The sequence below is a fragment of the Mastomys coucha genome, unplaced genomic scaffold, assembly GCF_008632895.1.
Source record: "Mastomys coucha isolate ucsf_1 unplaced genomic scaffold, UCSF_Mcou_1 pScaffold5, whole genome shotgun sequence".
Lineage (NCBI taxonomy): Eukaryota > Metazoa > Chordata > Mammalia > Rodentia > Muridae > Mastomys > Mastomys coucha.
Genome location: NW_022196911.1, coordinates 109562967 through 109576698, shown reverse-complemented (window position 1 = coordinate 109576698; position 13732 = coordinate 109562967). Strand labels below are relative to the sequence as shown.

The 13732-nt window shown below is 49.8% G+C and overlaps 1 protein-coding gene across 4 annotated transcripts in view; it reads left to right on the top strand.

Moving 5' to 3' along the window:
* The window catches only part of Slc39a11 (solute carrier family 39 member 11), a 432379-nt gene that overhangs the window by 415417 nt on the left and 3230 nt on the right, over window positions 1-13732 (top strand). For all 4 annotated transcript variants that reach the window (XM_031351836.1, XM_031351835.1, XM_031351837.1 and 1 more), the window contains exons 8-9: window positions 10855-10953; window positions 13489-13647. In XM_031351836.1, the coding sequence (XP_031207696.1) occupies window positions 10855-10953; window positions 13489-13647 (258 nt within the window). The remainder of the gene's footprint in view (window positions 1-10854; window positions 10954-13488; window positions 13648-13732) is intronic.

Here is a 13732-nt window from a genome sequence, read left to right as displayed (position 1 = left end):
TATATAGACATACATATACACATGCATGTACATGCACACACACACACACACATCCTTACTTCTTTCATTCACAGTTTTGTGTGATAACTCAGGCCTCCCACCTATAGAAGCAGATCTCATTCTCTTGTTGCTATATATATTTCCATTGTTTGAATGAGACTCAGTTTATATGCTCAACTGCTTTGGACGGGTGTCTGCGTGGACCCAGGTTGGGCTAATGTAGCTAGCACTCCTGGGGCTAAGAGCATTCTTGGTCTTCAGCTTACAGTGAACCTGTGAGCATACAGCACCTTGGTATGAGAACCACTCACTGCTTGAAGTGGCCTCACCTCCAGACAATGCAGAGGGTTGACTTTATGTGCTGGTAGTCTTAACAGGTCAAAGTCCCAAGGGCCTGACTCTGGGATTACAGATCCCATGCATACCTGTTCTTCTGCACGTCTACAAGGAGAGCTGTGTATGGATGACCTGAACCACCCTCAGCCACCACCCTGCCTTGTGGCCTGGCCACCTGGTGCCCTTCCCTGCCCGCTTTGGAGAAGGCAGCAGACTTTAGCAGAGTGGATGGGTCATCTGAGTCTGAGGCAGACAGGCTCTCAGAATAGCAAGAGAAGGGTGGGGAAGATCCCTTGCGTGCTAAGCCAGCCCTGCTGAGCGGGTAGGGACCCGCAGCCCTGCAGGGAGCACCCAGCCCCTTCCCACCTGCAGGCTCATCAAACACCTTGACAGGCTGCCCGAGTGGGAAGCCGGTGATGTCATCACCAGGCCTGAACAATCAGGCCTTTTAGGGCAGGACGATAACAATCAAAACAGTATGTAAGGGCCTGCCACGCAAGAATACACATGCTCGTTGCCCCTGGGAGGCTCCCAAAGCTGGGGTGAAGTGGGGCTTGTCACAAATACGCCTTTCTCCTTTCCTTACCAGCAGGCTAGGGAACATCACCTGGAAATGAAGACTGTGAGAAATCTAGGCCCTCTCCTGTCAGTTTTGTGGAGAAGGCCACACGCCCCTCCACCACATATCCCGAAGAAACCTCGCCAGCAAGCTCAGAACTAAACCTCAGGCTGAACAATCCATGTTTGTGGGTCCCACTGCACAAATCCAGGGGGTGCCATGTCTAAGAACCTCCCCCCAGACTTGAGCCTAGATGATGGTGGAGAGCTGGCCAGTGTCTTAGGACTTAGGAGAGGAGGTCTGGTGATTCTCACATATTGTCCTTACAAATCCAGCCCCAGGCATTGTCTCCCCATAGTGAAGCTCTCCAGAGCCTTCGGCTCTGCCTAGCCTAGTTCTTCCCAAGACGCCTAAGGGCTGGGGGATATCTTGGTCAGTAAAATGCTATACAAGCATTAGGATCCCCAGAACCCATGTTTAAAAAACAAACAAAAACAAACAAACAAGCAAACAAAGACAGATGTATCAATAGGCACCTTGCATGTGGCATGTGTGATCCCAGCACTGGGGACATGGGGGTTAAAAGGGTCCTGGAGGCGTGCTGGCCGTCTAGTCTAATCAAATCAGTGAGCTCTGGATTCACTGAGAAGCCTTGTCTCAAAAAAATTATGTGGAGAGGACTCAGTGAGAAGTACTCGCTACCAAGCCTGATGACCTGAACTCAGAGCCTCAGAAAAGTCCTGCCATGTAGTGTCTGCTCCGTGTCCGTGTCTGTGACCCAGCACTTCTCTCCATGTGAGAGGTGGGGACAGGGAGATGCCCTCGAAGCTCTTGGGCACCCCCATCCTACAGTCTACAGTGTAACAACAAACGAGAGAGACCCTGGCTCCAAAACAAGGTGGACAGCAAGGACTGACTCCTGAGGTTATCCCCTGACCTCCATACATGTTCTGTGGCATATGTGCACCCTCACACATACAAACATGTATGTACCATGTACACATATACTTTAAAATAAATATTTTTTAGAATATAAGACAATGGTCTAGGAAAATAAGTGATGTCAACCCCTGGCCTTCACATTCACATGGACAGAAATGTAATGTCCTCCTCCCCCATACACATTCAAGTGCATACACACACACAACATACATCCATGAGTGCACATGTATGTGCATTCACACATATTGTTTGCTTCTAAAAAGAAATGGAAGAACATTTCAATTAAAACATTTTTCAATAGGATGCCTGAGACTGCAGTGTTTCTATGGAATACTCTCATTCACCAGCACACACATATACACTCACCTGTGTGCATGCACACATGCACATAAATACATATATACATACACACATACTTTTTAAAAAAAAGATTTATTTATTATTATACATAAGTATACTGTAGCTGTCTTCTGACACACCAGAAGAGGGCATCAGATCTCATTATGGGTGGTTATGAGCCACCATGTGGTTGCTGGGATTTGAACTCAGGACCTTTGGAAGAACAATCAAAGTGCTCTTACCTGCTGAGCCATTTTGCCAGCCCACACACATACTTATATACATATGTACACACATATACACACAGACACACACACACACATACATACTTCTTTCTTTGCTTCTAAAACAAAGACCAAAGAGAATGAAGAGCCATTGAAAACATGCCCCCACCAGAACCTCACGGGATGAGCTGAGGTGTAAGGCAGTTCCTGCTGCCCTGTTGGGGATTGGAGCCAGATAACCACTTCTCTCTGTGATGGATGGGTGGCTTTGTGTGCAGGAGGCTAACAAGACCCAAAGTGTCTACTGCAGCCTAGTAACCCTGAGGACCAGTCACCCAACTCCTTCACGCATATCTGCCTCCCTACCTGTGAAATGGGATGATGACAGACATTTGAGAGGCCACGGGGGGGTGGGGGGGGTTGGAGTTTGCCACTTGCTGTTACATGTAAAACTCGTCCAGCCTCGCCCAGCATGTGCCCATACCATAGACACAAGAGATTATCATCTTTTTTTTTCCCCTGAGGCAGAGGACCTCAGGCTCTGTCTCATGGGCATGGTAATCAAAGACAGGAGTTTGTTTCAGCTGCAGGCTGTTGCGGTGGGGTGCACAGGACTCTCTGCATGTTTCCTGGTATATGCTCCATGCTGTATCATGTTGGAAGCTGCACCGAGCTCAAGGCCTGTAATGGTCTTAAGCAAAACGTCTGAGTGTAGTGGTCAATAATAAGTGGGTTTCAAGGAGTACCCCTCCCCAAGTATATGCCCTCTGAGCAAGTCATTCAGCGCTAGGATCTACCTCCCAGGAACAGGGTGCTTGCTGGCTGCTTGGACTCGACCCCTTGCTTCTGGCCTTGAAAGAGCCCCAGGCTTGGGCTGGGCTATTTAGCACATGGATTTTCTTTTTAAAGCCACTGGAGTGTGGTTAAGACAGTGTCAGAGAGGGTAGGTGTCCGAGAGAGGCAGGCTTTGAAACTCATCACCATAGGTAGTGCTGAGAGCCTTGACATAATGGGAGGGGAGGACTTGAGTTGCCCAATAGGGTTAGCTCGCATCTTCCTGGCCAAAGCCCGCTTCTCTCTCCCACTATATTAAAACTGCCCCCAAAGTCTTAAGTGTCACTGTGTCCATGAAGTTTCTGGATCTACCCCCTGCGATACTTCCCTTCTGCCACCGCCAAGCTTCTGAGATGTGTGGCAATTGTTTGTCAGTGGATTCCTTTCCTCCAGAGCATCCCATGGCTTAGGCTTAGGTCACTCAGGAGGAGAGCCTCACCTGGCCATGCTGTGATTGGAGGACACGGGAGGTCTCCCAGCCCTGACTGGAAGATTGGGCAGGCCGTGCCTCAATGCTTGTAAGCGAACCCAGCCCCTTTCCCACCTCCCCCACCATAATGTAATGTCAGAGGCCAAAGGATTCTGAGTGCCCAGCTCAGTACTGCCTCTTATGGAAGCCTTGGGTAGTGCTAGCACGTAAGGAGTAAGCACTATGAGATCCACATGCCAAAAAGAACGAAGAGCCATTGAAAAAATTCCCCACACTGCTTTCCCAAGTGACCAGAATGGACCAGAATCTCACATGACTAGCTGAGAAGTTGTGAGGCCATTCCTTGCATGGCCTCCAGCCTGGGACCTTACAGTGACCATCTCCCATCCATGCAAGGACCCTTATGAAGGAAGTTCTTCACCACTTTACCAATGAAGCAGCGGCTGGTGCTGGGTCCTAGTCTCTGGGACTCTGTATTAATTGATTTTTCTCATTGCCGCAGCAACAATACCTGATAAAAACAATGTAGGGGAAGATGGGGTTATTTTGGCTCATAGTTTGAGAGAAGACAGTCTGTCCTGGGTGGGAAGGTGGGGGCGGGTGGGGGCGTAGGGGGGGACATGGCCACGGGAGCTTGAGGCCTGGTCACATTGTATCCATAGTCAGAGAGCAGAATGCATGGCATTCACTCATTTTCTCCTTATTTAGTCTGGGTCTGCAGCCCATAGAGCAGTGCTTCCCAACACAGCCAAGCCAATCTTCAGACTCCCTTCCAGACATACTCAGAGAACTGTCTCCTAAGTGATTCCAGAGCCTGCCATCTGATCGTCAGTAATGATCGGCACAGGCTCCCACCCGCATGTATCAGGCAGCCTCCATTGGAGGCATCTCTGTTTTCTACTGTGATGGTGAAGGCATCACATGAGACCCCCTTTGTGGGCCCCTTTGCCACCCAAGTTCTCTGACTTGTAGCTCCAAGAGGTGAGGCTAACCTGAGGAAAACATAGCGGGTAGGGTAAGTAGGTGGGCAGCCATTGGGGGGCTAGGGAGTAGAGCCAGGCTTCCCTCCCGCTGCCCCTAGGCTTTTAAAGAAAAGCCTAAGCAGTGGCCAGCTCCTTGGGCTGAATGCCCTGTGACGAAAAGGCCTCTTTTGCTGGCAACCTGGGAGGACCCAGGCCTTTGCCTCTGCACTCCACCAGGCTTCAGATCAAGGAATGACAGAGACCAGCTGGGGAGTGTTTCTTCGGCCCTTGGATCCAGACAGAAGAGGCCCAGTCAGTGAATGGGCACCCTTGACCTTGCCTGTACCTCCTTGGCACCTTGCATGGGCCTGGCTGCTCTGTCTGCAGAGAGTCAGTATTTGTGACTGAACTTGGCCTCTTCCCCACCCCCATCCATTCTTCCCACCCTTGGGGGTTCCCAATAGCCTCCTGGCCCCACACAGCCTGAATTGTTTCTTTGTAGCCAGCCCAGGCCTGGAGCATAGTATCCATCTCCCACTGCCACTGCCACCGAAGTCCCTGAAGCGGTGCCCTGCTAGCCTGTCCTGGGGGCAGAGACAGCACCCTACAAGGATTACTCCGACATCCTCGGGCTGTTGAGGGTTTTAGGGAGCTGGCTGTCTAGTGGGAGAGCTGGGGGACTGGCCTCAAACTTGCTGTGAAGCTGAGAATGACCTGTACTTCCGATCCCCCGGCCTCCACCTCCTAAGCGCTAGGATTATGGACGTTTATTCCCCCCATGCTTACTTCCCACTAGGAATCTAACCCAGAGCCTTCTGCACACTGGGCAAGCACTATCCAAGCTGAGCTACATCCTCAGCCCCTGGCTTAGCTGTTTTTAGTATCCGCTCCCTTCCAAGATGTTGTATTCCTTCTCCAGATAAAAACATCCTCCCCTGGGACTTGTCTCTGCCACCTTCTCTTGCAAGGTAACCAGCTCACACCCAAGGTGTCCTGGGGCAGTCCTAGGTTAGTGCCAAGTCCTCTGTCCCAAAAAACCCCTCAGTAGCCATTCGTCTGGGTCTGGTCCACCCTGGGAAATTCTGACTCCCTGGGAAAAGGAAAGCAGAAACTGGAACATTCAGGCCAAAGCCAACTCCCTCTTTGATGAGAGGCAGCCCTTCCACACAGACCCTTGGCTCACCTTTCCCTGAAGAGGCCTCCTCAGGGGCTGCTCCTGCCCCTGTGGTTGTAGCCTGACTCCCTGGATGCCACTTACCTGTCCCAGCTGCCGGTGTCCCGGTGTCCCTATCCTGTAAAATCCTTTCCTGGCCCTGTGGTCAGGTCCCTTCTCTCATGTCTCCCAGGAGGCATGGCTGGTCAGGAAAGGGACACATTCTATTAACATGTCTTGGTGTTGGGAAAACCCACCAACAGGAAATTTGTAGGAAGGGTGTGGCGGCGGAGTCAGGTCTGTGTGTCATCCCATGTGTGCCCGGTGCTCTTTTGAATAAATACTGCTTGGAATCTTGTACCCAGTCCTGGAAATGAAACTCTCTCGTTTCAGCTCTCCCTTCCCTAAGCTTCAAGGAAGGAGGTCAGCCAGGCCTATTTGCCCAGGAATGCCTTTGTAGAGTGCTTGGTTAGGTCAGAAGTCATGGAATGGCTCTACAAAAGACTGTGGTGGGGGTCCCCTCAGAGCCCTCTCCCTTCCCTAAGCTTCAAGGAAGGAGGTCAGCCAGGCCTATTTGCCCAGGAATGCCTTTGTAGAGTGCTTGGTTAGGTCAGAAGTCATGGGATGGCTCTACAAAAGACTGTGGTGGGGGTCCCCTCAGAGCCCTCTGTTCTACATTAGGCACATATTCTCCTCACAGTCTGCCATCCCCACCTGCACAACCAGCCCTAGACTCAGAGTTTGTCCTCTGAAGACCTTCCTGAATAGCTGAGCCTTCCTTCCTCCCCCCTCCTCTCTCCTCTCCCTCCTCTCCCCCTCTCTCCTCCCTCTCTCTCTCTCCCCCTCCCCTCTCCTTGATGTTTCATTAGTCCCTGTGTTTCTACCAGCTTAGGAATTCTGCCATTGTGACCTTTGCTGTTTTGCCCGTCCTGCCCTTGTCCCTTCGAATCCCCTCCAGGGCTCCCCAGGTCAGATTCTACACAGAGAAGATACCCAGTCTGCAGAGACCCCCACACACTCACAGTGGCCCCTGGTGTCCAGGGCTCCCAGCCTGTGTTTGTGATCAAGATAGCAGAGCACAGGCTCTAACAATGGAGATGGCCTCAACCATTGCCTTCAACCTCCTCCTGCTGCTGCTGCTGACCGTCAGCTGTTGCTCTTCAAGCAGAGCGTTTGTTTCCATCAGACTTTGCAGGGACGGGTCCCATAATTCATCAGTCTGCAGAGCTGCCCCAGGCAAAGGTCTCTGGTAAAGCTCCCTGGTAACTAGAATGGAGAACTGGTTCTGAGAGCTATGGATTCAACGCACACCCCAGAGCTGATGCTGATGATGGAGACAGGAAGACCCTGTCTGTCCATTGTGTGCCTTCCCTGACCACCCAGCATCTGTTGTGCTGTAGATATGAGTGTCTCCTAAAGATGCATGCATTGAAGGCTTTGCCCCCAGCTGATCAATCCCGTCACTGAGATATGGCCAGATTGTATGGCTCTGACCCTTCCTTATCATTACTGATGGATTCATAATTCAGTGGCATTTGGGCCAGCTGATATATTCTCACAGGGTTGGGGCCTAGTTAGAAGTGGACATGTCCTTGGAGGTTATCTCTGTGTTTCTTTACTTCCTTCATGTTGTGTGGACAGCTTTGCTCTGCCCTGTGCTCCCTGTCATGATACTTCTCTCCCTATGACCAGACACAGTGAAGCAAGGTGACCACAGACTAAATGCGTGGAAACTGTGAGCGAAAGCAAGGCCTTGCTTCCTTCTTTCCCTCCCTCCCTCCCTCTCTCCCTCCCTTCCTCCCTCCCTCCCTCCTTCCCTCCCTCCTTTCCCCCTTCCTTCCATCCTTCCTAATGTGCTTTTGTTAAGCATTTTGTGACAGCAATGAGAAACTAACAAGATGAACAGCTGGGAATGGGAACACAGCTAGCTGTGTATGCATGCATGTGCCTGTGTGTGTGCACGTATGCGCACGCTCACATAAAGGAGAGCTGAATTTAAAAGGGCCGAGTAGGAAGGGGAGAAGGCAGAGGGGCTGTAGTTTCAGGCAGCACCGTGTCTCATGAGCCCAGGAGTGTTCAGGATACACTTTCTGATCCTATAGCAAAGCATTGCCCTGCAGAGAAAGACCTGGCAGGATCTTGGGGTGCGGCTATAAACCTTGTGCCAGGACTAGGGCAGGGCAGTGACAACGAGGCCTGCCAGGGATGGAAGAATGGGGTTTCTGTACTGCTTATCAGAGCTCAGCTCCGGGGCAGGATGTGGAGGAGGCTTCCCCAGCCTGCCTGGTGGACAGGAGGACTTTGGACAGGAAGCATCCCTTTAGACTTGACACTCGGTTGGTGGCTCCATGCACAGGCCTAGGATAGATCATGTTCCTGGCCTGTGTATATGGGAGGGTGGATACTAACCATGGACCATTAGCCAGCCACGGAGGTCTGCCTCTGTGTCAGAGATGAGGCACGGGGCATAGCTTGACCCCCTAGGTTGATCTCTTCGTGGGGGAAAAAAAAATCCTTAGCATTGGGCTCTCTAACAGGTCAGGGAAACTGGTCTTATTTGATCATCTTTTGGGAAGAGACAAGGGATGACACTGAATATAAACCAGGCTGCCACCAGCTATAGGGAAGACCGCAGGGAATACAGAAACACTGGCAGGGACTTATTCTTGAGATGTGTTGCTTCCACAGAATTGTATGCTTGGTGTTTCCTCCTCCTGAAACTAGGAGCTTAGGGTCTTCTTGGACATAAAACTGGTATAAAAAGCTTCTAGAACAAACTGTAGTTCTCTCCGTGGCTGATTTGGACAGAAATACAGGGTCTTCTATCCTAATCAGGAACCAACAAGACTTCTATATCAGTTTCTTCTCTATTGCTGCAATAACTATGCCCAAGCCAACTTATCAAAGAAAGGAATAATTGGGCTTGTGGTTTCAGAGGATTAGAGTTCATGATGGCGGAGTAAAGGTATGGCTATAGGAACAGCTTGGAGCTCAGATCTCAAACTGAAAGCAGGAGGCAGAGTGCATCCTGGGAATGGCACTAGCCTGTAGCCTCAAAGCCTGCCCCCAGGGACACACCTCCTCCAACAAGGTCACACCTCTTAGTCTGTCCCACATAGTTCCACTAGCAGGGGACTGAGGACTCAAAGATATGATTGAACTAAATGGAGTGCATGCCAGCTAAATATTTATAAGTTCAATTCTGGTAGGGTGGGTCTTTGTCTAACAGACTCCTTGAAATGGTCCCAGGGTACAGGGTCATTGAGCCCCATATGAGAGGCATGTACATATGTGGTGGCAGGGGATGAATATGGTGTGAGATGAATCCCTCAAACAAAGTGGAGATTTGATATTTAACACTGAGTGTTGTCTGTGGCGCTCTTTGCTAGAATCTAGTTCAGAGAGCTATGGCCAGAGCTGGCCTGGTAGGTTTTCAAGGCGGCAAATTATATTCTTTTCCTGGGAGTCTGGGTCCAAGGATGGAGTGGTCAGTAAAGACAGGGTAGGCCCAGCTGCTGGCCTGCACCCCATGCCCCTGATATCTGTCCAGAGCTGAGGGGCAATTCCTACTGCAAGCAAAGTGGACAGACAGGAGTCGATGACCAAAGAGTCAAGCATGAAGTGACTGATGCTCTTTTCTCTCTAGTCCCCCCACAACTCCTGCAGGCCCCAGGCCAGCATTGCTAGCTGGAGCTCTGTTATCAGAAGGGCTCTCCATGGAGGGACTACCCCTAGGACCTGCCCAAGGTAGAGGCTTGTCCAGGGAGGCAGTCTCAAATTACCATTACGTTACATTACCCCCCAGGCTAGCCCTGTTCCCTTCTATGGCACGTCTCCTTTCTTTGCTAGTTGGCATAGGGGTTCATGTGGGCACATTATGAATTACAATCATGCATGTGCCCCATCTCCCTTGATCAGTTATGTGTTGCCTGTGTGCCTGCCTATTCCTACTCTCTAGTGATCTAGTCTCTGACTTCTGCACAAAGCATTCTCTCAATCGTCTCTTGACCTTTGACCTTTGACCTTTACATGACCAGCTTGAGTGGCTATGTCCCTAGCATTTGACTCAGGTGCACAACACAAGCCCCTAGTGTCCTGCAGAGGCAGGAAGCCAGAAGCAGTCACAATGTACACTACCCAAGCCCAGAGAAATGCAGCAAGAGTTTATGGGAAACCTGAGCCTTGAGCCACATCGGTGTCACCTTCAGGTTTTGGGTCTTTACTTCCTTGTACCGGTTCTCATCATGTGCCTTCTAGGTAAAATGAGCTATGCCCGTCTCTGAACTATACAAAACAGGAACTCAAGGGCACAGAATGTCTATCTCTCTGTGTTAAGAACCTTTCAGGCGTTGTCCTGTAACATGATCATCCCTCAAGGTGGAGGTCAGTATCTCCATGTTGTACACAGACATGTAAAAGTCCAACGACTGACACAGACTCGTACAGCAATATGGTGGCAGGACTTGCACCATCCCGACTTGGAGCCGGCATGTTCTCTGCTTCCCTGTAGCACACTAAAGACAGAGTGTGACCAGGGACTTGGCAGGAGGGCAACAGGGAGGAAGATTTTACTCCCTCCTATGATGCTACTGCCTACCCGTGGGCCCCCTTCTTTCCTTTGCTCACCACAGAGCCACGCCTGCTTCCCTGGCACCAAGAAGGGCTTCAGGACTTAACAGGTCCCCACTTTTTGATTTCAGACAAGACTTTTTACATGTTATGCTAATTTTCTCTCTATTACTATGATTCAAACATTCTATGACCAACTTAGGAGAGAAAATGGTTTATTTCAGCTTACAGATTACACGCACCATCACTGAGGGAAATTAGGAAATTCCATCAGGAACCTGAAGCAGAGACCATGGAGGAACTCTGCTTGCTGGCTTGCTCACAGGCTCAGCATTAGTTAGTTTTCTTATATAGCTCAGGACTGTCTTCCCAGGGAATGGTGCTGCCCACAGTGGACTGGGACCTCCTAATCAACTGCCTACAGGCTAGTCTGACCAAAGCCGTTACTCTCTATGACGACTCTAAGCTGTGATAACTAAGTCTTGTAACTTCTTGTTTTTTTGCAGGAATCTGGCCATTGGAATTGGGATCCAAAATTTCCCAGAGGGCCTGGCTGTCAGCCTTCCTCTGCGTGGCGCAGGCTTTTCTACTTGGAAAGCTTTCTGGTGAGTGTACCAGCCCACTGGGTCAGGAGAGAGTCACGCGGGCTATACACTGCTCCCTTTCACAGGGTCAGGTTCATATTGGAAGCTAGTTGTGGAGCTCTGGAAATGTTGGAAATGTGGGTAAATGTTGTACCCACAGTAGAGACCCCAGGAAACAATATCGTCTCTTGACCTTTGACCTTTACATGACCAGCTTGAGTGGCTATGTCCCTTTTCAAAGGTCTCTGAGGATAGCAACCCATAGCTTATAAGCACTGGGCACTTTCCCCCTAACCTATCTCCTGTAAATGTCACAGTGCCCTCAGCTGAGGTTCATCTTGCCACCACCTGACCCAGGGAGTCATTACATGTGCTGCTGTCATATGTTCCCACTTGGGACATGGGCCTCACACATTACTTTACTAAAACAATGGTTGGTCTACAATGTAAGATCACAGGGCTTACACAGACAGCTACTAGGGACAATTTAAAAAATGCCTTCCATTGTATGAGGCCCCATGGCTTGCAAGTTTGTACGTGTACTTAAATGATCATGTTTCCACTCTCTCCCAATCCCTTTCTCCATTGTTAGAGTCCCACAAATAGAGGCTTTGGGAAAGAAGGGAGGTGGGTGGCCTCGGAGATTTTCATAATCTACCAAAGCCACAGCTGTCATTCCAGATGGTTGAGGTACCAGGAAGAGAGGACGGGGAGATGCAGAGATTTGTGGGCAGCACCAAGATCCCAAAGTGAGGCTTTTTCTTTTTCTCCCTCTCAAACTCCAGTCTGGACTTGATGTTAAAGCTACATTTTCCAGAGACAACAAGGCCACAGGCGGAGGTCTAATAGACCAGAGGGCTCTCTGTCCTGCTGGTTGTTTGTGAAAACACAAGGAGACAGGATTTAGCATCTACTGTAAAAGATTCCACAGCAAAAGCAGGGTCTCTCCCCCATGCCCACTTTTGCTTCTAGACAGAGATGGATTGGGATCTCACAGTTTGTACAACTTTCCCTTCTTTCTGGGGAGGCTGGGGGGGGATATCCCTCACCCCCAGGATACAGATGGAAGGACTGAAGCAAGGACTGAAGCTCAGAGGCTGTGCACCTTACCAAGTGCCTGCTTTAAGAAGGGAGCCCCAGTTCTTGGCCTGTCTATGTTGTACCTGTAGCAGGTAGCTTGTGTCTACAGGGCCCTGTCTTACCTCTTGCCCTTGCCATTTTCAATGCTCATTCTTCCGTGTTGCTGCTTTGATCAGCACTCATTTGGTCTGAAGCAGTACATATGTCCTCTTGCTAGCCCAAATAAAGGAATTCCTTAAAAGGAGGAATCTCATCTGAAGCCAAGATGATGGTTCTAGGGGTGGAGAGTGGAGAACATACTGTCAATGCAGAAATGGCCAGGTAGGCCCGCCTCTGCCACATAAGAGTACAGTTACAGACTAAACCCCCAAACATGCCTACCACAACCGAACACACCAGGACCATCCCTAATAAGTGTCCTGTCACTCAACATAGGCACCAAAGATGAGCAGATCAATAGTGTGTCCTACAGCCATATCAGCCTTAGAAAGATGCATTCTATTACATAGACTGAGACGATAACTCGGTGCAGAGGGGACTTTGCTATACAAGCATGAAGATCAGAGTTTGTCCCTCCAGTACTCATGTAAAAAGCCAGATGTGGCCATGTGTGCCTGTAACCCCAGTGTTGTCTAGGCACAAGAGGTTCGCTGGGGATTGTTGGCTCCCTGCCTAGCTTCAGGGAGAAAGAGTGTCTCAAGGGAATAAAACAGTAATAGAGCAGGCACCCACATCCTCTCCAGCCTACACACACACACACACACACACACACACACACCACATATAATCACACATACCATACACATACCACACACATACATTCATATATATACCACACACACACACACACATACCCCATATAACACACACACACATACCACACACATACATCCACATATAACACACACACACCAAACTTTTTAAAAAAAAAAAAAAGAGAGAGAGAGAAAGATATATGCTATAGCAAGGATAAACCTTGAAAACCTGCGAGTTGAAATAAGCCTCCTCCTAAAAAAAAAAAAAACCATATATGATTCTGTGTATATCCAGAAATATCCAGAAGCAGTAATCATATGGAGAGAAAAAAATGGAGAGATGCACGGTGACAGGGGCTTGGTGACAGGGGCTGGGAGGGAACGGGACATGGCTGCTAATGGCCGTGGGCTTCTTCCTATGATAAAGATGTTGGAATTGATGGTAATGTCCACTTAACCTTGTAAACACACTAAAAATCCAATGGCTACACAGTGAGTGTTACACAGGATAGAAGTTATGTTCCAACCAGACTGTCATTGTCAAAGACAACTTAGGCAACTTAAAGATCCAAAGGAAATAAGGGTACGAAGCCACTGTAACTACTTCACGGAGAGCTGGGGAGACAAGACTCCCACCATACACGTCTGTTTTCTGGGATGGGATCAACAGTCTGGGCAAGTGGCATGTCTGCATTGGTCCATGTCTCTGTACCCTCCTTAGGTATGGACAGCTGAGCGGCATGGTGGAGCCCTTGGCTGGGGTCTTCGGAGCCTTTGCAGTGGTGCTGGCTGAGCCCATCCTGCCCTATGCGCTGGCCTTCGCTGCTGGTGCCATGGTCTACGTGGTCATGGACGACATCATCCCTGAAGCCCAGATCAGGTGGAGAGCTAGCCTTGACTCTTTAGCTCTGTCCCAAGCCTAATCTGAGACTTGCCCCACCACACACACACACACACACACACAC